At 39.1% G+C, this 27,192-nt stretch overlaps 2 protein-coding genes and 1 pseudogene across 2 annotated transcripts; 2 read left to right on the forward strand and 1 right to left on the reverse strand.

Moving 5' to 3' along the window:
* Positions 1–8,901: 8,901 nt before the first annotated feature.
* On the forward strand, positions 8,902–9,834 carry LOC116913968 (olfactory receptor 4E1). The gene has a single exon (XM_032918236.1). The coding sequence runs from the start codon at positions 8,902–8,904 to the stop codon at positions 9,832–9,834; it is 933 nt and encodes a 310-aa protein (XP_032774127.1).
* Positions 9,835–22,039: 12,205 nt separating this feature from the next.
* On the forward strand, positions 22,040–22,742 carry LOC116913229 (annotated as a pseudogene).
* Positions 22,743–24,623: 1,881 nt separating this feature from the next.
* Positions 24,624–25,550, reverse strand: LOC116913966 (olfactory receptor 1509). Its single transcript, XM_032918234.1, has one exon. It carries the CDS (start codon positions 25,548–25,550, stop codon positions 24,624–24,626), a length of 927 nt encoding a protein of 308 aa, XP_032774125.1.
* Positions 25,551–27,192: the final 1,642 nt, after the last annotated feature.

A 27,192-nucleotide genomic window follows, 5' to 3' on the forward strand; every position in this document is an offset into this window, starting at 1 on the left:
GCAGCTTGACAGCACACCTAAAAGCTCTAGAACAAAAGAAGCAAATACACCCAGGAGGAGAAGGCAGGAAATAATCAAACTCAGAGCTGAAATCAACCAAGTAGAAACAAAAGGACCATAGAAAGAATCAACAGAACCAAAAGTTGGTTCTTTGAGAAAATCAACAAGATAGATAAACCCTTAGCCAGATTAACGAGAGGACACAGAGAGTGTGTCCAAATTAACAAAATCAGAAATGAAAAAGGAGACATAACTACAGATTCAGAGGGAATTCAAAAAATCATCAGATCTTACTATAAAAGCCTGTATTCAACAAAACGTGAAAATTTGCAGGAAATGGATAATTTCCTAGACAGATACCAGGTACTGAAGTTAAATCAGGAACAGATAAACCAGTTAAACAACCCCATAACTCCTAAGGAAATAGAAGCAGTCATTAAAGGTCTCCCAACCAAAAAGAGCCCAGGTCCAGACGGGTTTAGTGCAGAATTCTATCAGACCTTCATAGATGACCTCATACCAATATTATCCAAACTATTCCACAAAATTGAAACAGATAGAGCACTACCGAACTCCTTCTATGAAGCCACAATTACTCTTATACCTAAACCACACAAAGACCCAACAAAGAAAGAGAACTTCAGACCAATTTCCCTTATGAACATCGACGCAAAAATAATCAACAAAATTCTGGCAAACCGAATCCAAGAGCACATCAAAACAATCATCCACCATGATCAAGTAGGCTTCATCCCAGGCATGCAGGGATGGTTTAATATACGGAAAACCATCAATGTGATCCATTATATAAACAAACTGAAAGAACAAAACCACATGATCATTTCATTAGATGCTGAGAAAGCATTTGACAAAATTCAACACCCCTTCATGATAAAAGTCCTGGAAAGAATAGGAATCCAAGGCCCATACCTAAACATAGTAAAAGCCATATACAGCAAACCAGTGGCTAGCATTAAACTAAATGGAGAGAAACTTGAAGCAATCCCACTAAAATCAGGGACTAGACAAGGCTGCCCACTCTCTCCCTACTTATTCAATATAGTTCTTGTAGTTCTAGCCAGAGCAATCAGACAACAAAAGGAGGTCAAGGGATACAGATCGAAAAGAAGAAGTCAAAATATCACTATTTGCAGATGATATGATAGTATATTTAAGGATCCCAAAAGTTCCACCAGAGAACTACTAAAGCTGATAAACAACTTCAGCAAAGTGGCTGGGGTAAAAATTAACTCAAATAAATCAGTAGCCTTCCTCTACACAAAAGAGAAACAAGCCGAGAAAAGAAATTAGGGAAACGACACCCTTCATAATAGACCCAAATAATATAAAGTACCTGTGTGACTTTAACCAAGCAAGTAAAAGATTTGTACAACAAGAACTTCAAGACTTGAAGAAAGAAATTGAAGAAGACCTCAGAAGATGGAAAGATCTCCCATGCTCATGGATTGGCAGGATTAATATAGTAAAATGGCCATTTTACCAAAAGCGATCTACAGATTCAATGCAATCCCCATCAAAATACCAATCCAATTCTTCAAAGAGTTAGACAGAACAATTTGCAAATTCATCTGAATAACAAAAAACCCAGGATAGCTAAAACTATCCTCAACAATAAAAGGACTTTAGGGGGAATCACTATCCCAGAACTCAAGCAGTATTACAGAGCAATAGTGATAAAAACTGCATGGTATTGGTACAGAGACAGACAGATAGAACAATGGAATAGAATTGAAGACCCAGAAATGAACCCACACACCTATGGCCACTTGATTTTTGACAAAGGAGCCAAAACCATCCAATGGAAAAAAGATAGCATTTTCAGCAAATGGTGCTGGTTCAACTGAGGTCAACATGTAGAAGAATGCAGATCGATCCATGCTTATCACCCTGTACAAAGCTTAAGTCCAAGTGGATCAAGGACCTCCACATCAAACCAGACACACTCAAACTAATAGAAGAAAAACTAGGGAAGCATCTGAACACATGGGCACTGGAAAAAATTTCCTGAACAAAAACACCAATGGCTTATGCTCTAAGATCAAGAATCGACAAATGGGATCTCATAAACTACAAAGCTTCTGTAAGGCAAAGGACACTGTGGTTAGGACAAAACGGCAACCAACAGATTGGGAAAAGATCTTTACCAATCCTACAACAGATAGAGGCCTTATATCCAAAATATACAAAGAACTCAAAAAAGTTAGACAGCAGGGAGACAAATAACCATATTAAAAAATGGGGTTCAGAGCTAAACAAAGAATTCACAGCTGAGGAATGCCGAATGACTGAAAAACACCTAAAGAAATGTTCAACATCTTTAGTCATCAGGGAAATGCAAATCAAAACAACCCTGAGATTTCACCTCACACCAGTGAGAATGGCTAAGATCAAAAACTCAGGTGACAGCAAATGCTGGGAGATGCGGAGAAAGAGGAACACCTCCATTGTTAGGTGGATTGCAGACTGCTACAACCATTCTGGAAATCAGTCTGAGGTTCCTCAGAAAATTGGACATTGAACTGCCTGAGGATCCAGCTATACCTCTCTTGGGCATATACCCAAAAGATGCCCCAACATATAAAAAAGACACGTGCTCCACTATGTTCATCGCAGCCTTATTTATAATAGCCAGAAGCTGGAAAGAACCCAGATGCCCTTCAACAGAGGAATGGATACAGAAAATGTGGTACATCTACACAATGGAATATTACTCAGCTATCAAAAACAACGACTTTATGAAATTGTTCGAGGCAAATGGTTGAACTGGAAAAATATCATCCTGAGTGAGCTAACCCAATCACAGAAAGACATACATGGTATGCACTCATTGATAAGTGGCTATTAGCCCAAATGCTTGAATTACCCTAGATGCCTAGAAGAAATGAAACTCAAGACGGAGGATCAAAATGTGAATGCTTCACTCCTTCTTTAAAAGGGGAACAAGAATACCCTTGGCAGGGAAGAGAGAGGCAAAGATTAAAACAGAGACTGAAGGGACACCCATTCAGAGCCTGCCCCACATGTGGCCCATATATATACAGCCACCCAATTAGACAAGATGGATGAAGCAAAGAAGTGCAGAAGTGTAGATCTCTCCTGAGAGACACAGCCAGAATACAGCAAATACAGAGGCGAATGCCAGCAGCAAACCACTGAACTGAGAACGGGACCCCCGTTGAAGGAATCAGAGAAAGAACTGGAAGAGCTTGAAGGGGCTTGAGACCCCATATGTACAACAATACCAAGCAACCAGAGCTTCCATGGACTAAGCCACTACCTAAAGACATGGACTGACCCTGGACTCTGACCTCATAGGTAGCAATGAATATCCTAGTAAGAGCACCAGTGGAAGGGGAAGCCCTGGGTCCTGCTAAGACTGAACCCCCAGTGAACTAGACTGTCGGGGGAGGGCGGCAATGGGGGAGGGGTGGGGAGGGGAACACCCATAAGGAAGGGGGAGGAAGGGATGTTTGCTTGAAAACCGAAAGGAATAACACTTAAATGTACATAAGAAATACTCAAGTTAATAAAAATAAATAAATAAATAAATAAATAAATAAATAAATAAAAATAAAAATAAAATAGACAAATTCATTGGGAAAAAAAGTTGGTGGTGAAGGAATATACAATTCCGGTTCTTTTCATTTTTTGTAACTGAATTTTTAGAACTCCATGGGCTCATTCCATAATTCCCTGTCCTTGAGGACATGTGAAACTGTATATATTATATAGATTGTAACTCATATTTTGTAGATTTAACTCATATTTAATTCATAATTTAACATACATAGTTTATATTAAAAGTATATAATTTTCACTTAATGTATATATTTAATGCATGATTTATATTTACTATTATGATATATAATATACATATTAAATATATAATTTTCATTTAAATATACTTAATATTTAATGCATATGCTTTATATTTACTGTATATCATATATATTAACATATATAAATCATATTCACTGTATATAACTGATACTTAACCTATATAATTTTTAATATATAATTTGTATTTAATGTGGCTAATCTATATATACACACACGTGTGATATGTATGTATCTATTATAAACATACTAGATTTAACTAATATTTAATTTATATTTTAACATATATACTTAATATTTAATATATACTTTTTATTTAAAGTATATAATAAATAAATCTTTTTAAAACACTTGCTAATTTTTGTAAATCAGTGCAACTTCACCTCTCCACTTTGTATTCTTGTTCACATAGTTACATACCAAATTCAAAAGCTACAGCAAAGAAGAGGCAAGAAGAGAACCAGGATAAGAGACTCTGATTTATTCAAGAGATTTGCCATTGTCTAAAGTAACAAATATTTGAGGCAAAAATATTGATGGTAGGTCTTGTTTTGTTTCTTTTTTTTTGCCTGAAATACATATTTTATGCCTAACATTTAATGCCACATGCTTTGAGAATATCTCAACAGTTCTAAAAATTATTCATTTTATTCTCATTAATTTATATGTATATTCATGTGCCATTCATATATATGTACTTATGCACATAAATATACATATGTATGAATGTTGTGTGGATGTGTGTATATGACCTAGCATTGATGTTGAGGTCAGAGTTCTCCAATTTTGTGGAGTTGGCCACCTATAGATGTGTTCCAGGAATCAAATTTAGATTGTCAGGTTCACATGACAATCCTTTACCCAATTGAGCCATCTTGCTGGCCTGACTCATACTTTATGGAAAAGAAAATAAAGATCAGATTTCCAACATACTTCCCAAATTTTAAACATCTAGGGCTTTTACAATCGCACCCAGACAATCTAACCCCCAGACAAAGCACTTACACTATTAGATCAAACCTCACATCCACTGCCCTTCTCATATCTGCATTCTTACATAGATTTTTTAAAAATGCAGAACCATTACCTAGTAATTAGCTCTTCACATAGGGTCACTAAATACTAGTAGTTAATTTAATGAATGCAATATGCCCCAGAGAGATAGGTGTTCGAGTCCTATTCTTTTTTTTTTTTTTTCCATTAAACCCTCTTAGCAACAGACACCAAGGTGATTGCATCAGCAGCCACAGCATTCACTTTCTCTATCTAGTAACCTGGCAAGCTGATGTCATGGTTGGGATGTTGCCTTGGAAATAAAGCCTTGATAATTCAGGTGGAACACCACCAATGCAACAGCTGCCAGCCAGCTGTTTGCTTCCTTCATGATTCCCCCTCAGAGCTTAAAACTTGAAAGATGCATCTGGAACTAACAATAAAACTTGCACCTAAAGTGTGTGACAGAGGAAACAAGACCCTTCAGCCACACTGGGGTTCTGAGTAAATTGGTGACATTTTCTTTTTAAACTGTCCTGATAAACTGGGGCAGCTCTGAAACTGATTGCTCATAGCTCTGAATCCCTACTCATCACTGTAAAGACATAGAAGATACACTGCCCTTAGCCCACATCAGTCAACTGGACACCATCCTAGGAACTCTTCCTGCAGAATTATTTGCATCCTGAAGACAAGGCAAGAGTATAGCTGCAACAGTGTGGCTTTGTCAGAAATCCGGAATAGGGCCTCTCTGCCCTGACGTATGACTGACAAGCTCTCCAGGAACTTCAGTAATACAAGGTTTTCTGACTATCCAACTTCAAGAATTCTCCTGCTGGAAGATAATTTTCATTATATTCAAACTCCACAATAGAATGCCCAGGTATCTTTGAAGAGACTGAGAGAATCAGAAAGCACTCAGGTGAGATTTATAAATAATCTTTTTTATTTTGCTCATCATCTTCTACATTTTCCTGAAATGTATAGTTTCATGCACTATGTGTGTGTGAGGATAGATAGATAGATAGATAGATAGATAGATAGATAGATAGATAGATAGATAGATAGATAGATGGATGGATGGATGGATGGATGGATGGATGGATGGATGGATGGATGGATGGATGGATGGATGGATGGGTAGATAGATGGATAGATAGATAGCGATAGATTTGATTCAGTTCATCTATCTTACATTTATGAGTGTTTTATCTGTGTGTTTGTATGTACCATGTGAGTGCCTGGTGCCCGTGGAGGTCAGAAGAAGGTATCATATACCCTGGAACCAGAGTTATGGTGGCTGGGAACCATGCCCTGGTACTCCTGGTGCTCTTAACTCTGAACCATCTCTCTATCCCATATTTTTGACCTCAGTTATTTGATGTCATCGGGCACTACAATTTACAACTATGTTTTTGTGCTCACAGAAATCCAAGAAAAATGCTGACAGGAGAAAGGGTGAGGTAACAGTGTATATCACTGTTCAATGAGGAGGAAGCAGAATTCTTTGCTTCAGGACAAATGTCATATGATGAACTTAAAATCAACCCCTGACCCTTCAACTTTCAGTTTTTAAACAAGGAAAATGGCTGTAAGACACTAATTAAATACCTGAAATAGTTTTCTGTAGCAAAAGAAAAATGTTAAATGCATGTTCTAATAAAAATGATAAAATGCAAAATTAATCCATAGTTAGCTAAAGATGTTGCTGTAAATTGCAATAAAACACTAATTTGGTTATTTGTTTCTTAGGTATTAATTGAAAGATCTCTGTCTGTTTGCCACTTAGTGCCTCAGTTTGACCCTACTGTTAATCTTTCTTTTGACATAAACAGCAAGTGTCCATTATTTGCATAAGGCTGGCACAGGGAATATTAGAAATTGCTGAGGGCAGAGGGGAAGTTCCCTCTAACCAATATGAGAAAGACTCATTTTCCAGCAGAGTCTGATCCTGAGGACTGTTATAGACAGATAGTACAGGATGAGGGACTGTGGGGGACAAAGAAAGACAGGTGCCCAGGATGAGCCACCACTGGATATCTGTGGGCGATGACGACACACAAAGATTGGGCAAGGCTGAGAAATGGGCCCCTGTAAAGAGCAAACCCCAAGCAGACTCAGGACACCTAAGAGAAGAAAGATGGCGTTAAGACACCTCTGCCTGACTCTCCTATTATTCTGGCCACCACAGAAGTTCAGAGCAATGATGAAGTGGATAAAGCCTGGGGCCAGAACACCAACTCTTGACCCAGCTATGACTCCAATTCTGTGTAACCTTGAGCATAGTTAGTGCTTTGCTTCTGTATGCCTCATTTTTGCCATTTGTAAAATGGAAGAAAAAAATAAACCCTTAACTCCTTTTAAGAACTAAAATCCTGGGACTCTTATATAGAACATACAATTGTTATTAAAAAAAGAAAACAGTAGTGGGAGTGGACAGAGGTCTTAGCAATTAAGAGCTTAGCTGTTCTTGCAGAAGCCCCAAGTTCTCTCAACAGCACCTATATGAAAGCTTATTAGCATCTGTAACTCCAGTTCCAGAAGAATCTGGTGCCCACTTCTGACTTCCACAGGCAGTAGACGTTCATGGTGCACATTAATATATGCAGGCAAAACAACCATGCACATGAAATCATAAGATAGATAGATAGATAGATAGATAGATAGATAGATAGATAGATAGATAGATAGATAGATAGGACAGATAGACAGATAAAATCTTGCAAAGTAGCAGTGATACTTGGATTGAGAAAGCTAATATAAAACAAATGAATGAAACAGCTTCTTTGGATTGACTGGTAAATCAAGCAAGAGGAGAATCTGAAGAGCTCAAGGTGATCTAGTCAACACAAAGATGTTGCTAAGCCTGGACCTTGACCTCCAGGATGAGGGCAAGCCTGTCTGAAGCTTAGGGCTTCTAGGGTTTGTGCAGCCTTCTCTAAAGAACTGTTCAACAAACTTCAGAGCCACATGGCCATCTGTCTAGCAGCATGGTGAATGTCTGTGGTCCTCAAATACTGACATTGTGGACATCAAGCTCCCAGCACCTGGGCAAAACCACGAGAGGAGAAGACATTTGGGCTCATGAAAAATATGATCGATCACAAAGCAATTGAAAATATATTCAAAGGCCAAGCTTATAGACCTTAGCGAAAGGACCTATTTAGACTGCGGAGCACCTTAACCCATAGTCTGAGCTGGCTGAGCTGGCAAACACCAGCCCACTCAGCAGTCAGGAACAGAGGGAGAAGGACGAGAAGTTCAAGGCCACCCTCAGGTACATAGCATGTCTGGGCTCTTTGAACCTCTATCTCCAAATAAACCAAAAAACTATAACGTAACTGTAAAAACTGATACATGACTACAGGGGAATAGCTTCTTTGAGCTCTCCACCTCCCTCTTCAACGTAATTTCCTAGTAAATCAAGGTTCACTCTAGCATTATTTGCAAGCTGTAGGTTTAACATCTAGTGAAGATGCTGAAAGAGAATTTTTTTTATCTTTATTAACTTGAGTATTTCTTATTTACATTTCGATTGTTATTCCCTTTCCCAGTTTCCAGGCCAACATCCCGCTAACCCCTCCACCTCCCTTTCTATATGGGCTTCCCCTCCCCATCCTCCCCCCACTACTACCCTCCCCCAACAATCACGTTCACTAGGTGTTGAAAGAGAATTTTTTTTCTTTCCTTTTTTTTTTGGAGCTAGGGACCGAACCCAGGGCCTTGCGCTTGCTAGGCAAGTGCTCTACCACTGAGCCAAATCCCCAACCCTGAAAGAGAATGTTTTTAAGAAACACAAGAGAAAGCTTGTAGCTCACAGGTAAAGCAAGCATTTCACATGTTTGAGCTGCTATCGAATTCTCAACATCGAGGGTATAGAGGAGGGTGAGCAGAACAATAAATAAACACAAGATATTTGACCCACAAATTATAAATACAGATGAGGTCATGAATAACCAAGAAACTAAGGGACCAAATGATTGATGTAAGTGTTAAGTGTTACGTTTGTTTCAAGTTTTTAACTCTACTTTCTGACAGAGAATTAAAAAAATGGAAAAGGCTGTCCTCATCAACCAAACTTCAGTGACATCATTTCGGCTCACAGGTTTATCTGCAAACCCGAAAGTACAGATGGCTGTGTTTTTCATATTCCTCATTTTCTATGTCCTGACACTGGTTGGTAACATCCTCATTGTCATAACAATCATATTCGACCACCGGCTCCATACTCCCATGTATTTCTTCCTCAGCAATCTATCCTTTATTGATGTCTGCCACTCCACTGTCACTGTCCCAAAGATGCTGAGTGACACTTTGTCAGAAGACAAGCTCATCTCTTTTGATGCCTGTGTGGTCCAGATGTTCTTCCTGCACCTCTTTGCCTGCACGGAGATCTTCCTGCTTACTGTCATGGCCTATGACCGCTATGTGGCCATTTGTAAACCTTTGCAGTATATGACAATAATGAACTGGAAGGTGTGTATGTTGCTGGCAACAGCCCTGTGGACAGGGGGCACCATCCACTCCATATCTCTCACCTCACTCACCATCAAGCTGCCCTACTGTGGTCCTGATGAGATTGACAACTTCTTCTGTGATGTACCTCAAGTGATCAAACTGGCTTGCACTGACACCCACATCATCGAGATTCTCATTGTCTCCAACAGTGGGCTGATCTCTGTGGTATGTTTTGTGGTTCTTGTAGTGTCCTATGCGGTCATCCTTGTGAGTCTGAGGCAGCAGATCTCTGAGGGCAAGAGGAAAGCCCTGTCCACCTGTGCAGCCCATCTCACTGTGGTCACTCTGTTTCTGGGACACTGTATCTTCATCTACTCACGCCCATCCACCAGCCTTCCAGAGGACAAGGTTGTATCTGTGTTTTTCACTGCTGTCACCCCTCTACTGAACCCCATAATCTACACTCTTCGGAATGAGGACATGAAGAGTGCCTTGAACAAGTTAATCAGGAGGAGAGAAAAGTGAAAATGATAAGCCCTTAGGATTCTTGGTGATCCAAAGCAAAGCAGCAACTTTATGTTATTTTTACCATGTGATGTGACTTACAACATTTTCCTCTGGTCCTATATCTAACAGTCAAGGTAACTGCTGTGACTAGTAACATCTTCACATTGTAGACATTATCATAGTGAGTGGGGCTTACTTAATTATCTCAACAGCAGTAGTTACACGCTCATCCAACTACACCAAATACCATGCTGAAAATCACCCTACTACAAAACCATAGACAGGACTCAGGGAACCCAGAGTGTAGCTCAGTGCAGAATGTGTACATGGCATGTAGGTGGCCCTGGGTTCACTTCCCTACTTGACAAGAAGAAAAAAGTCACAAGATTGGATTTCAAAACAGATCCGCCAACACACTATTGTTCCAAGAACTGGGAGAAAATACCAACTTGAATTCATTATCTCATTCTGTTCTTCCTGCCTTTCAATTAACCAGAAATCTAAACAAGACCAGATTTCTGAACCAACCACTCTCACCTACTTTGCTCATTGTGATGTTTGCCTAAATGACTTCTCAAATGAAGGTAAATGAAACAAAGGATATTGCAATATGACTGGTGACAAAGAAAAACTTTGATCCACTAAGGTTACTAATGCTCTTGGGAGTTCATTCAAATGTGCCATCAGAATGGGAACATTTTATTTCTTATTTCACAAATACTTTCAGAGCATCAAATTTGTGCTGGAATCTAGATTTTTAGATTACAAATGCAGCAAATATATAATAGACAGTCCTACATGGAGTATACAGTCTACTAAAAAACAAAAACAGAAATGTGAACAACTAAATACAGTTATAAATGCTACAAGAAAGAGCAGAGTGAGTGCCATGGACACAGAGGGGTGGCGTGCCCTGCACTGACCTCTTTGAGGAAGTTTCATTACACCTGAGGTGTGAAACACGAGAAGAAACCAACCATGAAAAACCAGAAGCAGCAAGCATTCCAAGCTAAAGAAATGTCAGGTACAAAAATCTCTTTGGGGAGACTGCTTGTTCCAAGTGACAACCACTATAGGGACAGCAGGGCAGGCTGGCAGCAAATGGGTCACTGGAGAAATGAAAAATCTGTGTTCACTTAAGGAGTTTAAGAGTCGTTTTCATACAGTGTGAAGATGCCAAAATTGAGTAAGCAAAGAAAGGAGAAATGGCACGTAGGTTTTGTTAGGTTAAAATAGATTTTTCTTATCGTGGTTAGTTGGTTGGTTGGTTGGTTGGTTGGTTGGTTGGTTGGTTGGTTGGTTGGTTGGTTGGTTGGTTGGTTTGTGGGTTGGTTGGTTGGTTGGTTGGTTGGTTGGTTGGTTGGTTGTGCTTTGGTTGTTCAAGATAGGATTTATCTGTGTAGCCTTGGCTGTCTTGGAACTTGCTCTGAAGATCAGGCTGGCCTCGAACTCATAGAGACCCACCTGCCTTTGTCTCCCCAGTTCTGGGATTAAAGGTGTGTGCCACCACTGAATGGTTTATTGCTGTTTTTGAGACAGACATTTATGTAGCTCAGCCTGGCCTTAAATTCCTGATCCCCTTGCCCTTAAGTTCCAGACACTAGAGTTACAGGCATGAACCACTATGCCTGGATTGGTCTGTTTATTGTGTGGAGAACTAACCCAACTAAGCACTTATTACTAAACTAATCATAAGCACTTGATGCTGCTTCAAGTACTGAAAGAGAACACCAACTTGAGTCCATGCTCTCTTTCCAGCTCCTTTCATTGCTTTGGGGTAGCCTGCACCACAGCAAACAGGCATGTGGCAAATGGAATTGGCAAACAAAGAAACATATTTACAAAAGAGAAGTGGCTAGACATGGTGGTACCAGCTGTCATCCCTACATTTAAGATGTGGAGGCTGGAGGATCAGAACTTCACAGTCAGCCTCAGCTACTTGTTGAGTTTAAGGTTAGCCTGGGCTACATAAGAACCTGTGTTTACAAAGGAGCATGACATACTGGAAATCAGACATTCACTGTGACTCCGTCACTCAGAGTCACACTGCAATTCACCTTGGATCTCCTAAGCCATCAGCCATCAGTGAGGATGCCATCAATAAATCCCTCGACCAAAACAACCATCTCTACTTCTCATGGCCCTTTACCTGTAAATGTATTAGTAGGTGATTTGAGCTTCAAGACCTATGTCAGTTGTTCTGAGCTTTGGTTATGCAGGCACTAGTGGAAGGGGGTTATTTAAGGTAGCACATGTTAATTTCACACAGACACATCAGCTCACTAATACCATGCTTGTTTTCCCCAAACATAACTGCCTGGATAGCATTAAATCATATTTTTTCTGTCTGGTATGATAAAAGATCCAAGTTCTAAAATCATAGGATTCATATAAAACAGATGTCCTTTTCCTATAGGCAATGGTAGGTGTGAGGATAGATTTCCAAAGAGCACAGAGCCCCTGTGTGCAGGAATCAGCAGAGGAACACAGGCTGTTGATAGGAAAGACGACATCACCCAATGTTGCCTAGCAGTCACTAAGGTTGTCACCTGTGAATAGCCGCTATCAATCACAATTGTGGGAATCTTCACAACTCTCTGGAGATGTAAAACATCTATTCTCCATTTCACATAAATTATTTCAGACTCTGACAAAAGATTAAAATGTGTGTACTTGATAAAGAATAAGATGAAAATAATCTTTTTTTGTTTGTTTGTTTTGGAGTTTTGAGGGGTTTTTTTGTTTGTTTTTTTTTTTTTGAGTTTTTTTAAGATTTATATATTTTATTTATATAAGCACACTATAGCTGTTTTCAGACACACAGAATGGGTCATTGGATTCCATTACAGATGGTTGTGAGCCACCATGTGGTTGCTGGGAATTGAACTCAGGCCTCTGGAAGAGCAGTCAGTGCTCTTCATCACTGAGCCATCTCTCCAGCTCAAGGAGGTTTTGTTTGTTTGTGTGTGTGTGTGTTTGTTTTTTATCTTTTGGACTTTTGTAATTTTTTTTGAGACAAGATCTTGTAGTCTAGGCTCTTTTCAAATGCACTTATAGCTGAGGCTAGCTTTTTTTTTTCCATCTTTATTAACTTGAGTATTTATTTACATTTCGTTTCTTATTCCCTTTCCTGGCTTCCGGGCCAACATCCCCCTAACCCCTCCCCTCCCCTTCTCTATGGGTGTTCCCCTCCCCATCCTCCCCCCATTACCGCCCTCCCCCCAACAATCCCATATACTGGGGGTCCAGCCTTGGCAGGACCAAGGGCTTCCCCTTCCACTGGTGCTCTTACTATGCTATTCATTGCTACCTATGCAGTTGGAGCCCAGGGTCAGTCCATATATAGTCTTTGGGTAGTGGCTTAGTCCCTGGAAGCTCTGGTTGCTTGGCATTGTTGTTCATATGGGGTCTCAAGCCCCGAGGCTAGCTTTTAATTCATTATCCCCTTGCCCTCACTAACCAGGAGCTATGCTTACACTATGAGCTTAGCCTGTAACACCTTAAACAGCTCAAAAGACCTTGACACTTGTTCAACTGCCTTTTCTCCAACCACTGAATCTCTCAGGCATAACATTCCATTCAATAGAAAAATATTTTAATATTTCAAATAAAGTATTAGAGGTTTGTTTCTATATAATAAATAACAATGGGACTGAGCATGTAAATGTAAACAATGTAAAGTATAATTATTCTCTCCTAAATTCTTTTTTTTTTTTTTTGGTTCTTTTTTTCGGAGCTGGGGACCGAACCCAGGGCCTTGCGCTTCCTAGGTAAGCGCTCTACCACTGAGCTAAATCCCCAGCCCCTCCTAAATTCTTAAATATAAGTTTAGAAGTTATACCCAGACATTCTTTCATCACCCCTTGTATCACATAAGACTTTTATTTTGACTTTAGTTTTATAAGAGGATTAAGGAGTAGACAATATTTTGCCCATTATTATCAACTAAAGAGTTACGGGTTTCAGATATTAATATTTTTGTGAACAGCTTGTTTGCTTAAACAGATCACATCTTTGCCCTCTCACTTCAATCATGTTTTGCCTTTTTGTTGCAATTGATGGGTCATTCACTCTGCACTCTGTATGTCTGTGATGTACCTATGCCCATATTGTCTGTGCCCAATACTCCAGAATATATTTGGGTATCATTTGTACAAGTAACAGAATGTCAGTTAATATCATTGGATTCTAAATTCTTTTCAAAATAAGCAAAATCCTCCACATACACTATATACTTTTAGCCTGCATCTCAAAATGTGTCATTAAATCTATTCTACAATACATCAAGTTCAAGAAATCAGGCTCTGGGGGGCTGGGGATTTTAGCTCAGTGGTAGAGCCACCTAGGAAGCGCAAGCCCTGGGTTCGGTCCCCAGCTCAAAAAAGAACAAAGAAAAGAAAAAAAAAAAAAAAAAAAAAAAAAGAAATCAGGCTCTGAAATTGTAAACATGTGAGTTGCCCTCTTAACTATTTTGATTTGTTGACATTTTCCAAACAAGCTATAAAATATTATTAAGATTGTTACCTAAATGTTTGCATGTGCTCTTATGGTAAGTACTGACACTAACATTTTTATTTGTGCTATTACCAAACTACTGCAACCTAGTTCTTTAAACACCATAAACATTGCATTGCAGGTCTGTGGTCCAGACATTCAGTGCACAGTGTGATCCAGACATTCAGCACACGCCACCCTGGACTAGCTTTAGGTGTCAGGAAGATGACATGTTTTCTGAAAGCTCAGTTTCGTTTTCCAATTTCTATAGGCATTCCAGGACTGTTAGTCCCTTCACCATTAAAGACAACAATATTGATCCTCTTAGTACCTTTCCTGGTTGCATTTCCCTCTGATATTTTCTGCTTTCTTCTCCTTGTCAAGAGCACCTGTTCGTCTTGTGGAAGACCTAGATTCAGCACCTACATGGTAGCTCGCAACTATATGTAACTCCAGTTCAAAGCGATCCAACAACTTCTTCTGGCCTCCACAGGCACCAGGCACTTCTGGTACATATATGTTCATATAGGCAATGACCCATTCACATAAAAAAATAAATCCTTTTAAAATAACAAGAAATAGAATTTACATATGACCCTTCTGTACGACTCTTGTGAATATACTCAACGGACTTTATATCCTACTATAGAAACACTTGAACATCCATGTTCATCAAGGCTGAACTCACAATAGCTAGAGAGTGGGATCAAAATTTAGATGTTCATTACCAAATGGATGGATAAGAAAAATAAGAGATAGATAGATAGATAGATAGATAGATAGATAGATGTATATGTATAGATAGATAGTGTAATATTAATCAGCTGAAAAGAAAAATGAAATAATGAATTTTGTTGGTAAATGAGTGGGACACAATTATACAAAGTGAGCAACTCAGGCCTCATAAGACAAATGTCTCATATTCTCTCTCATATAAGGGTCTTGGTGTCAAAGCTTGTTTTGCGTATTTGAGCACAAGTGAAAGCCAGAAATTGAACTTTGAAGAAGACACATTAAGTAAGGGAGAATAGTAGATTACAGGTTAAAAGTGAGGGGAAAGAGGACACTGGGGTAAAAAAAAAAAACCTTTAAACATTGGGTTAATTTCAATAAGGATGCCCCCCATAGGTTCATATGTTTGAATGCTTAGTCATCAGGAGTACCACTACTTGGGAGTAATTATGAGGTGTGGCTTTTTTGGAGTAGGTATGGTCTTGTTGGAAGAAGTGTGCCACTGGAGGTGAGTCTTGTGGTTCAGAATCCCAAACTAGTCCTGATCTTTCTCTCTCTCTCTCTCTCTCTCTCTCTCTCTCTCTCTCTCTCTCTCTCTCTGTGTGTGTGTGTGTGTGTGTGTGTGTGTCTCTCTTTCTCTCTCTCTCTCTCTCTCTCTCTCTCTCTCTCTCTCTCTCTCTCTCTCTCTCTCCCTGCTGCCTGTGGATCCAGATATAGAACTCTTAACTATTGATCCAGCACCAGGTCTGCCTGCATGTTACCATGCTTCCTGCCATGCTAGTAATTAACTAAACCTCTGAAGCTTTAATAAACTCCAATTACATGCTTTCTCTTGTAAGAGTTGCCAAAATCATGGTGTCTCTTCACAGCAATAAAAAAAAATTGACTAAGATTGAAGTTGCTACCAGAAGTATTGAGTATGGCTACAACAGACCTGACCACGCTTCTTGTTGGTGGAATGTGGACTTTGGGACTTTGGATTAGGAAAGCAGTTAAACACTTTAAGTGGGGCTTAATGGGCCACACTAGTAGGAGTGTGGAAGACATTGGTGCTGAGGAAATGTAAATTATGAGAGCCCAGCTCAAGAAGATTCAGAGTAGAAGAATATTAGTAAGTGGCCTAAAGACCATACTTGGGAAATTTTGACTAGGAATGTGACTGCTTTCTTCCCTTGTCCTGAGAAGAAGAAGAAGAAGAAGAAGAAGAAGAAGAAGAAGAAGAAGAAGAAGAAGAAGAAGAAGAAGAAGAAGAAGAAGAAGAAGAAGAGGAGGAGGAGGAGGGAGGAGGAGGAGGAGGAGGAGGAGGAGGAGGAGGAGGAGGAGGAGGAGGAGGAGGAGGAGGAGGAGGAAGGGAAGGGGAGAGGAGGAAGGGAAGGGGAGAGGAGGAGGGGAGGAGGAGGAGGAATCTGCCTGAGGTTAAATTGAAGCACTTGGCAGAGGGAAATTTCAAGACAGCCTAATTACAACTGTGTTACTTGGTTATTAACGGCCACTCTTATGCAGACCTATAATTTTAAAAGGAACAAGCTGAGCGAGGAACAATACAAAATATACATTTTGAAGAGAATAAGAAGACAAGAAAGTATATGGAACTAGGTCAGGGATCAAGCAGATTAAAAAGGTTAAGTTTTAAGCTAAATGGCAATGAAGGGAGTGATAGCCTAGGGGAAAGACTCCACCCAGCTAAGCTTCCAACTTGTGGGAAAAAAAAATGAAAGGAAAGCTTAAGCAGTGGAAGAAACATCCAAAACAGAAAGCTGTGAAAATGTAGGAGATAAATCGCAGCTCCAACAAGCAGCAGAACTTGACGGCTTCCACCATGTGGTTCTGGTCAAGGACACAAGAAAGTGGTTTAGAATCTCACTCTACAACTAATAAAAGCTGTGGAGGCCCAGCATGTGTCAGGGGTGCCCCTGCATAGAGGCCAAGAAAGGCCATTGTGTGTAACTGTGAAGATGAAGCCTGGATTGTATTGGAGACCTCAAGATGTTGGGGATACCAGAGTGTGAGTCAAGGAAAGCTGCAGACCAAGTGTAGAACCAGCCAAGAGAGACAAGGCTGAAAGGAGTTGGAGATTCTTAGAGTGCTTTGATACCAAACATGACGATGCAGAATTTAGAATTGCTAATTTTAGGTCTTCCTTTGGTCCAGCATTTCCTCACTATTCTCTGTTTCCTCCATTTTGGAAGGGTAATATATATTCTGTGTCATTATATAGTGGAAGTACATGATGCACTTTATAATTTTGATTTTACAGAGAGTTAAAGTTAAGAGACTGCCATGAGTATTAGAGACTTTGGCCTTTAAACTTTTAAACAGAGTTAGAATGGTCCCCCCCAGACCCACATGTCTAAATTCTAGGTCATCAAAAGGTGCCACTACTGGGGAGGGATTAGGAAGTGTTGTCTTATTAGAAGAAATATGCAACTGGCTTTGAGATTTCAGAAACCCAAGTCAGGCTCATTGGTTCTCTCTATTCCTGCTGCCTGCCAATCGTAACGTAGAACTCTCAGCTCCTCTCCATGCCTGCATGGTACGATGCTTCCTGCCATGATGATAATGGTCTAAATCTCTGAAACTGAAAGCCCCAATTAAATGTTTCCCTTTATACGAGTTACCATGGTCATAGTGTCTCTTCACAGCAATAGACTAAGACTAAAGTAATGACCAATAGGTTCAGAAAAGTCTTCTTACAAAATCCAGCATCCCTTCATGATGACAATCCCTGAAAAGACATAAATCAAAAGAACATGCCTTAACATAATAAAGGCTTTATACAACAAAAGCATAGCCAAATTTTATATTAGCAAATATTATACCAAATACACAAAAAGAAGGACAAGACAAGGTTGCCTGCTCTCTCCAGTTCAACTCAACATGGTGCTTAATGAAGTCATAGCTAGAACAATAGAACAAGGAAAGGAAATAAAGGGGACACAATTGGGAAAAGAGGTCAAAATACCTTTATTTGCAGATGATGTGATTCTATCTATAAAGGACCCTAAAGACTCTACCAGAAAACTTTTAGAGCTGATTGAAACTTTCAGCAAGGTGGCAAGATACAAAATTAAGATACAAAAAATCAGTATCCTCAATCACAGATATGCTTAGGAAGAAAAGAAAAACAAAAACAATGACATACCCACAAAGTGACACATTTCTTCAATGAAAATATTAAACTACAAAAAATAAATTGAAAACCATTCTAGAAGTTAGAGATGCTGTTTTCATGTGTGTTGACTGCAGGAATAATAATATGAAATGCTAGTCTACCAAAAGCAGTCTTCAGGCTTGTGTATTCCTCATAAAAATCTCAATGCTATTCTTCATATATATATAGAAAATATAATCTTAAAATTCATACGGAAGTACAAAATACACCAAACACCCAAAGCGAGCCTGAATAAAAGGAATAATGCTGTCAGTGTCACATACCTGAGTCAAGTTTATTACAGAGCCTTAAGTAACAAAGACAGTCTAATATAAGCTAATAACCAGACATGTAGATGGATGGAACAGAATAGAGAAGCCAAATATAAGCCCATACATCAACAGACACCTGATTTTTCAAACAAAAATTTCAGAAATATACATTGAAGGAAAGATAGTCTCTTCAATAAATGATGCTAGTAACCACATATTTCTAGGTAGAGGAATGAAATTAGATACCTACATCTCATCATATACAAAAAAATCAACCCCAAAGCTGTTAGAGGAGAAAGTAAAGAATTCATTTGAGGATACAGGGATAGGGAACGATTTTCTGAATAGGACTCCTGTAGTCACTCAGAAAATAAAGCTAATACTTGGTGAATCCTCATGAAGTTAAACACTTCTGCACAGCCAGGAAACCATTATTATGTAAAAAGAGACAGACTACAAAATGGAAGAAATTTTGCCAACTTTGCATCTGCCAGAGAAGGTTTATATCTAGAATACACCAAGAACTCAAAAAACTAAAGAAAAAAATCAATGAATGGGCTAATGAAATGAACTAACCATTCTCAAAAGATATGGTACAAGTAGTCAATAAATATTTGAAAAATGTTCCACAACAACAGTCATCAGAGAAATAAAACTTAAAGCTACACTGAGATTCCATCTCTCACCAATGAGAGTGATGTCATTGGAAAAAGAACGATGATGTCAGACCCCTTGGAATGAGTTATATGTGGTTGTGAGCCATCATGTGACTGCCAGGAACCAAACTCAGGTCCTCTGGAAGAACAGCAGCGCTCTTAACCTCTGAGAAGTTTCTCTGGCCCCAACTCTATACTTTATAAACTATTGAAAGCTTTCTTCTCACTTAGGCACAAAGCTGCCTGTACTACAAAACCCCTGTCCTACACTGTTCTATAGAAACCAGTCAGCACAATAAGACAGAAAGAAAAAAAAACAAATATGACGCAGATCAGAACGGAAGATGCAAACATCTTATTAAAAGATGATGCTGTTACCAAAGTGAAAGACTTAAAACCTTGCAGAAGATCTAAAGTATGGCAGCTCACTCATGGAGGGCTTGCCAACATCTGTAAGGCCTTGTGTTCAATCTCTATCAAAAGACAAACAGAGAAAGGAAGGAGGAGGTGAAGTAGGAAGGGGACAGGAAAGAGAAGGGAAAGATTTTGTCTAGCCCAACTTGTGATTGAATTTAACAATGTCAACAGAATAAAGATAACATATGTAACTGCATATTAACGACAAACATGAGAAATGAAATTAATAATAACAATCAATAAAGTAAAACACTAGTTCCTTCCTGCCTTCACTGCTTCCCTGAGCCTGTAATGCTAACATCAAACTTCAGTGTCTTTCTCCTTCTAGGTTAGACTCAATGCCAATGACTTTCCAGGGACCTTCCTGGCTTTTCAGCACTGAATTGGTGCTGCTGAGGCATCAGCTTCATGGACTGAACCTACTTGGCTCTCTGCCTCTCTGGTGTGCACACAACCACTGTTAGAATACCCAGCATCTATGATGAGAGAAAAGACACTATATCCCTAACAGCTTGAAAATTAAGACTATAATAATGGTAGACAAGTTAATAAGAAAAAATGTGTCTTATTTTTATACTTTATTCTTTATTTAATGTACAAGTGGGATTCCATTGCACCATTTTCATAAATTCATGTCATTGTATTTCCTCTCTTATGCCCCACTTCTCATTCTGATAACCATATGCAATATATTCATATATATTCATATATATATTCTTAGCTCATATATATGTGTTTGTGTACATATGAGAAACCATGGGAGAAAAATGGTGAGATATTTGTTTCTTTCCCCTTTCCTACCTTGCTTGTTCCCATCACTCTATTCTTTTAGATACTTCCTGTAAAGTGTTCATCAATCTGTCTTATTTACATCGGGATTTTTTTTTATCTATAGAAGTTCATGTGTAAGTGAAAATATGTGATTATTTGTATTTCAACTCTGCCTTGCTTTTGTTTTTTAGACAGGCCTCATGAAACTCAGGCTGACTTCAAACTCACAACATAGCCATGGCTGGCCTTGAACTCCTGTTCCTCCTGCCTCCCCATGCCAAATGAGGTTACAGGCATGCACCACCATGCCCAATTCAGGCTTCTGTCACTTAATATAGTCATCTACACTCCATCTATATTCCTGCATCTGACAAATTTTAGTCTTCTTTACAATTGAATAAAATCCACTGTGTCTATTTTTAAGAAACAAAATATTTGGAGATAAGCTTAATGAACTCTGTTTTATTAGAAATTCAAATGATAATATTAATGAAGAAGCTAAAGAAAACATAAACAAAAATAGGATCTCTCAAATTAGCAGATTGAGGTTGAATATTTTTCAGTTTAGTTCTCTCCCAGGTCGTCTATCGAGATCATGTGACAACAGTCTAGATTCCATCCAACATTTTACTCTGTAGACAAACATTTCCCAAGATACACATGAAAATGCATAACATTTTGAGAAAGACCAATGAGGTCACAAAACACATAAAAGCCCACTATGAAGCTAAAATAGTCAGGACAGTATGCTCACATGTAAGTATAGACATGAAAGCCAATGTAAAGAGTTACAAACGAAGCCATTGGACTGAGGTCAGGGACTCCTATGGAAGAGTTAGGGGGATTGAAGACCTGAAGGGGATGGCAACCCCATAGGAAGAACAACAGTATCAACTAACTCGGACCCCTCAGAGCTCCCAGAGACTAAGCCACCAACCGAAGAGCATACATGGGCTGGTCTGTAGCCCCAACAGATATGTAGCAGGACACTTCCTTCTCTGGCCTCAGTAACAGAGAATGCTCCTAATCCTGTAGAGACCTGATGCCCCATGGAAGGGGGAGGAGGTGGGAGTGGGTATGTGGGTGGCTGGAGGAGCACCCTATCAAAGGCAATGGAGAGGAGGAGGAAGTGAAGGACTCTGGGAAGGGGGACCAGAAAGGGGGACAACATTTGGAATGTAAGTAAATAAAATAATTTAATAAAAAAAGAAATCCGGGCTGGAGAGATAGCTCAGTGGTTTAGAGCACAGACTGCTCTTCCAGAGGTCCTGAGTTCAATTCCCAGCAACCACACGGTGGCTCACAACCATCTGTAATTAGGTCTGATGCCCTCTTCTGGTGTGTCTGAAGATCTGAAGATAGCGACAGTGTACTCATATAAATATAATAAATAAATATTTAAAAAAAAAAAAGAGGGGTTTTGGGGATTTAGCTCAGTGGTAGAGCGCTTGCCTAGAAAGCGCAAGGCCCTGGGTTCAGTCCCCAGCTCCGAAAAAAAGAAAAAAGAAAAAAGAAAGAAAAAGAAATCCACTCTTGAAAGATCAAGTCTTTCTCAATAGAAGTAATTTAATAATAAAATAAATATCTCAAACTGTGCCATATCAAGCCAATGGATGAATAAAATGAATCTCAAACTTATTTCATACCATGTACAAAAACTAAACCCAAAACATTATAAACCTAGAATTTAAAGGTAAAATTACAAAATTTGGGAGGCCACGGTGGGGAAGATGGCAGACCGGAAGGCGGAAGAGGAGAAGCCTGAGAAGCCGCAGCGAGCTCAGGCCGCCAGAGGAGCTGAAGAAGAAGCAGAAAAACCTGTGCAAACTAAGACTGTTTCTTCCAATAAAAGAGGGGAAAGTTCCAGTCGCAGCGCTGAAAAGTGATCAGCTGAAAAAGAAGCTGCAGACCTCCCAACAAAGCCTACAAAGAAAGATGTCCAAGTTCGGATTTGCCCTAGGTAGTCAGATGGCAAGGAAAGCATCCGCCATCTCCATTAGGCTCGAAGCAAGTAAGCCTAAGGAAACAGTTACACCTCTTGCTCCAAAACTCTTTCAGTAGCAGCAGCTTGCAATGAAGCTGAAGATGGTGAGTCGGAAGAAACGCCTCCAGAAACAGAGATGAGGATGGAGAATATTGGAAGGGACACACCAACATCAGCCAGACCAAACTCCTTTAATAAGGAAAGCATGGCTTTTCTGGTAACCAGAAGCAGAGGGAGCGAATTAGAAAATCTCATCTTGGAAACGTCTATGACCAAGACAATTGCGTGAAGTGTTCTGAGATTGGGGTGTGGGCGGGTGCAGTTAGAAGGAGCAGTCAGTCTCCTTTTTGTAAAGAATGGTGTAAGACTAGCTTTGGAAACGTTTTTCTTTCTTTTTTCTTTTCCTTTTTTCTGTTTTTTTAAAGGTTGCGTGGTACACTGATAAATGAGAGTTTGCAATTAGAGGTAGTTTATGGTTTACATACAGATTTCAAGACATTAGCTAATTTTGTAGTTTCACATGATTAGTTTCCCAGGGTTGCAGATAATAAAGAAATCAGAATTGCATATTTTTTTAGACATAGCTATTAGCACATTAAAAGGGAATCCTAAAGTTATTACCTACTTCAAACTGAAAGCAGTTCTCGTATCTGGCTCCCTGGAACAGCCTTACAGAGAGGGAGTATTGGATTGAGAAGACAATGTTACCAGACTATTGACTGAAAGTAAATTTAGATACAATTAAAATAAACTTTTTCCTGTGGGCATTTCACTCTGTTCTGGACCATTTTATATGTTAGTACTTCTTCCGTATCAGTGGGTACAGACACTTTGCTCTTTAAAAAATTGTTTTTCGTTTACAATATCTTGTATGGAGTACTGAGTATTATAACTAGCCCACTTTAATGGAGATGGTCTCTGCTCAGGATTCTTCAAAGGACACTATTTGCTACAAAGGAAATCATTATCTTGAATGTGCTTCTCTTGGTTTCTATTCTAGTTCTTATAAAACACTTCCACCAGAACTTGAGGCAAAACTAAGGAAGCTGTTTCTTTTAAAGTGCAAACACCACCAAAAATATCAGTGTGCATACTGCTTAAGAATTTGGCTGGCTTTTATTTTTTTAAAAGATTTAAATACCAAAAAAGGAAAAGGGTATAACATTGTATGAAGACAGATGAGGCAGCCACCTTCTGTGACTTTTGAAGCATTTAAGTTACTAACTTACTAGATAGAATTTGAATTGAAGTCACAGGACTTCTTATTTGTACAACTCCATGGTTTATTTTAAGTATATACATACCGAGCAGTGGTTTCAAAGGCACGTTTAGTGGCTGAAATAGGACAGAAATGCTTCTTCAGACACATTTTCATTGTGAGTCTCTCATCACATATGCTTTTAGATTTCTGTATTTAGGTGGTTTATTTTGTATCTTTTGTAATGTATATGGGCTTTGGAACTGTGACAGTTAATGCACCTTTAATAGTCACAGACAAACGAAGAGATAAAATGTCCTTGGAATGTTAAGTTTGGAGGCAGCTTCAGTGAGTTTCATGGGTGGTGATCATTCACTAGACAATTTTTACTGTAATGACTTCCGAGAAGCAGCCTGCAGGTGTTCCTAACACATTGTTCACTACATTTAGTTTACTTAATAAGCCCCAAGTCCACGATGGAAATGTACATTAGCACTATTAGTTCATGCATGATTTAAGTATATCAAGATACATAAATTAACTTTTATGTCTGCAAACTGTCCATGTGTCCATTTTACTGTTTGTTGAAATAATATCTCTCCTACATGTTCTTTACTTGACTCAAAAAACAAATTAACCTGAGGTCAAGATAGAGAGAGATGACTGGGCTGAGTGTCTTTACTAAAATTACAATAAATTTTGTCAAACTTGGGGAAAAAATTATAAAATTTGTAAAGTAAAACAGTCAAAAATCCTCCACGTGCTCATTGCCGACCTCTACTCCTCTACTCTGTTTCTCTGCCTTTATCTCTACTCCCTCAACTCCACTCCCCATACCCTGAATAAACTCTATTCTATACTATAGAAAGAAAGAAAAAAACAGTCAAAAATCTTTGAGGCTTGGACGTAGACAGATTCCAATGTGAAAGGATCAACCACAAAAATAAAAAGTCACAATCAATTTAGTCAAAATGTTTAACTTTTGATCTTCTGAGTATTTTATTAAGAAAATGAATTTTCTGAGCTGGAGAAACGGCTCAGCGTCTAAGATCACTTGTTACTCCCACATTCAAGATGTGGCCACAACTGCAGCTGTCATCATAAGGCCCCACACACATGCACACGCATGATTTCATGAGCAAATTCGTCTCTGCCTGAGATGCTTCATGGACGTTTTCACCTCCTCATTCCTCAAGGTGTAAATGAGAGGGTTCAGCAAAGGGGTGACCACTGTGTAGAAGACGGATACCACCTTGTCGATGGAGAAGCTGGTATCTGGCCGAGTATAGATGAAGATACATGGCCCAAAGAACAGGGCAACCACCATGAAGTGGGCCGAGCAGGTGGACAGGGCTTTCCGACGACCTTCTGCTGACTGTTTTCGAAGAGAAAACAGGATGACTGTGTAGGAAGTGACCAAGGCTAGAAAGCATACGAGGGAGATGGTTCCACTATTGGACACGATCAGAATCCCGGTAAGGTATGTATCTGTGCAGGCCAGCTTGATGACAGGAGGTACATCACAGAAGTAGCTATCGATGGTGTTCGGGCCACAGTAGGGTAGACGAATAGTCAAGAAGGTCTGCACAAGCGAATGAACAGTGCCCCCCAGCCAGAGTGCAAAGACAAGCTGGACACAGACCTTCATGTTCATCACATTGGGGTAATGCAATGGGATACAGATAGCCACGTAACGATCGTACGCCATAATGGTCAGTAGAAAGATCTCAGCACAAGCAAAGAGATGCAGGAAGAAGAGCTGTGCGATGCAATTGTCAAAGGAAATGGTCTTCCTCTCTAAAAGCAAACCCTCCAGCATCTTGGGCACGGTGACAGATGAGTGGCAGATGTCAATGAAGGACAGGTTGCTCAGAAAGAAGTACATGGGATTGTGGAGACGTGGAGTGAAGACGATGGTGACAACAATGAGGACGTTCCCCAAAAGTGTTAACACATAAGTGACTGTGAATGGTATGAAAAACAGAATCTCCAACACCCAGTTGTCAGTCAGGCCCAGGAAGACAAATTCAGTCACTCTTGTTTGATTTAGAGCTCCCATCTAACGAGCGTTCCAGAGGATCTGGGGGGAGGAGGTAAATTTTAAATTATCCTCAGTAATACAGGGATGAAGTAATTGAAATGACTGTTTTTCTATGAGGCTTGGCATGAATATGTAAGTTATTTTAAATCCTGTTTTTACCTGGTTCTTTTCATTTCAGAATAATCCACCAAGAATAGTATCCAATTTGTTCCCAAATCATAAAACTCCAACTGAGACCACTCATTATTTGACTTCTATATTAAGATAATGAACCTTCAAAACCTTAACAGTCTTTTGTTTTTGTCAATGTTGGGTCCTTTTATGTCTATTAAAATGCCATTCATTTTTTACTTCATTTTTGAATTATCTCAAAGTACTGACGTTAGGAAATCTATCCTGATTCAATAAAAGTCTGCTTCTCTTTCATAATTATTTTATGGTACTTAATTATAAAAGAAAGTAGGAGATTTGGCTTTCATTCCCATAAATTTCTTTAAAAGTACACAAGTAACAAAGATTTTAAAAGCCAGAGCACCAAGGAAACCGACCATGAGATACTGTTTCCTAGAAATGACAGAGAAGCTTCACCCTTGATACATATCAGCAATGATACATCAATATGACTACCTAAACAAGACCTGAACAAGTACACAACCAATAGACATGAAAGGGGGAACCTCACGGGGCCCCAGTCATAAACAAAGAACTACAAGCAACTAAGGAATACTGAGAGTGGAAGAGATAGTCTTCCCCTATTTGGTTATCTAATACAAAGTGACCAGACCTGAAATTATATATACATGGTAACACTAAACACTCACAGACTGAGCAAGTTGTGTTTACATATTTATACATCCGTATATCAATGTATAAATATTATCTATATACATATATATTATAATAAAGAAAAAGAAGTTATGATTTGGGAAGGAGAAAGGGAGAGTATATGGCAGGGTTTAGATGAAGGAAATGGAAGGGGGAAATAATATAATTATATTTTAATTGTAAAAGTTATTTTTTTCAAAATGTAATAACCACATGTGTCTTACCTCTTGCAGAACTTAGCAAGTGCCTTGCACTTTGTAGGTTCGCAAAAAAGTATCTTATTGGCAGTAAACTAACTTCTTAGGTATTGTGAGTCCAATCGTGCCCTCTCAATTGAACTAATAAGCCACAAAGTATGTTTCTTTCAGTTCTGTAACGTAAGTTTCCTGCTTGAAAATATTATATACGAGAACTATCACAATGTTCCTAATTGTTCATTTTGGTTGAGTGGCCATAAACTACAAAAGTTCAGAAGATTACCATCACAAATCACCCAAGAATGAAGCTTTAATCTAAGTATTTCACTTAGGGGAAGGTAAGCTCACACAGTGTTCAAACTACAGAAAAACCTAAAGACAGAGGAATTTTAGATCTAGTACTATTTGAAGGAGCCTAGCAGTCGTGGATTGGGTTGGGGGTAGGGAGTCCGAATGAATGGCTGAAGTTGACTAGACTTGTCTCACCCATTGGGAATGATGGTGACACGAGAGCTACTGAAGCAATACATACTGGTGATGAATGATAGCATATCCTCAACATTTTGTTATACGCTAGTGCTCCATCAAGTTATCAAAAGACAAAAAGAAGACCGGGAAAAAATGTCAGAGCACATAGG

The sequence above is a fragment of the Rattus rattus genome, chromosome 12, assembly GCF_011064425.1.
Source record: "Rattus rattus isolate New Zealand chromosome 12, Rrattus_CSIRO_v1, whole genome shotgun sequence".
Lineage (NCBI taxonomy): Eukaryota > Metazoa > Chordata > Mammalia > Rodentia > Muridae > Rattus > Rattus rattus.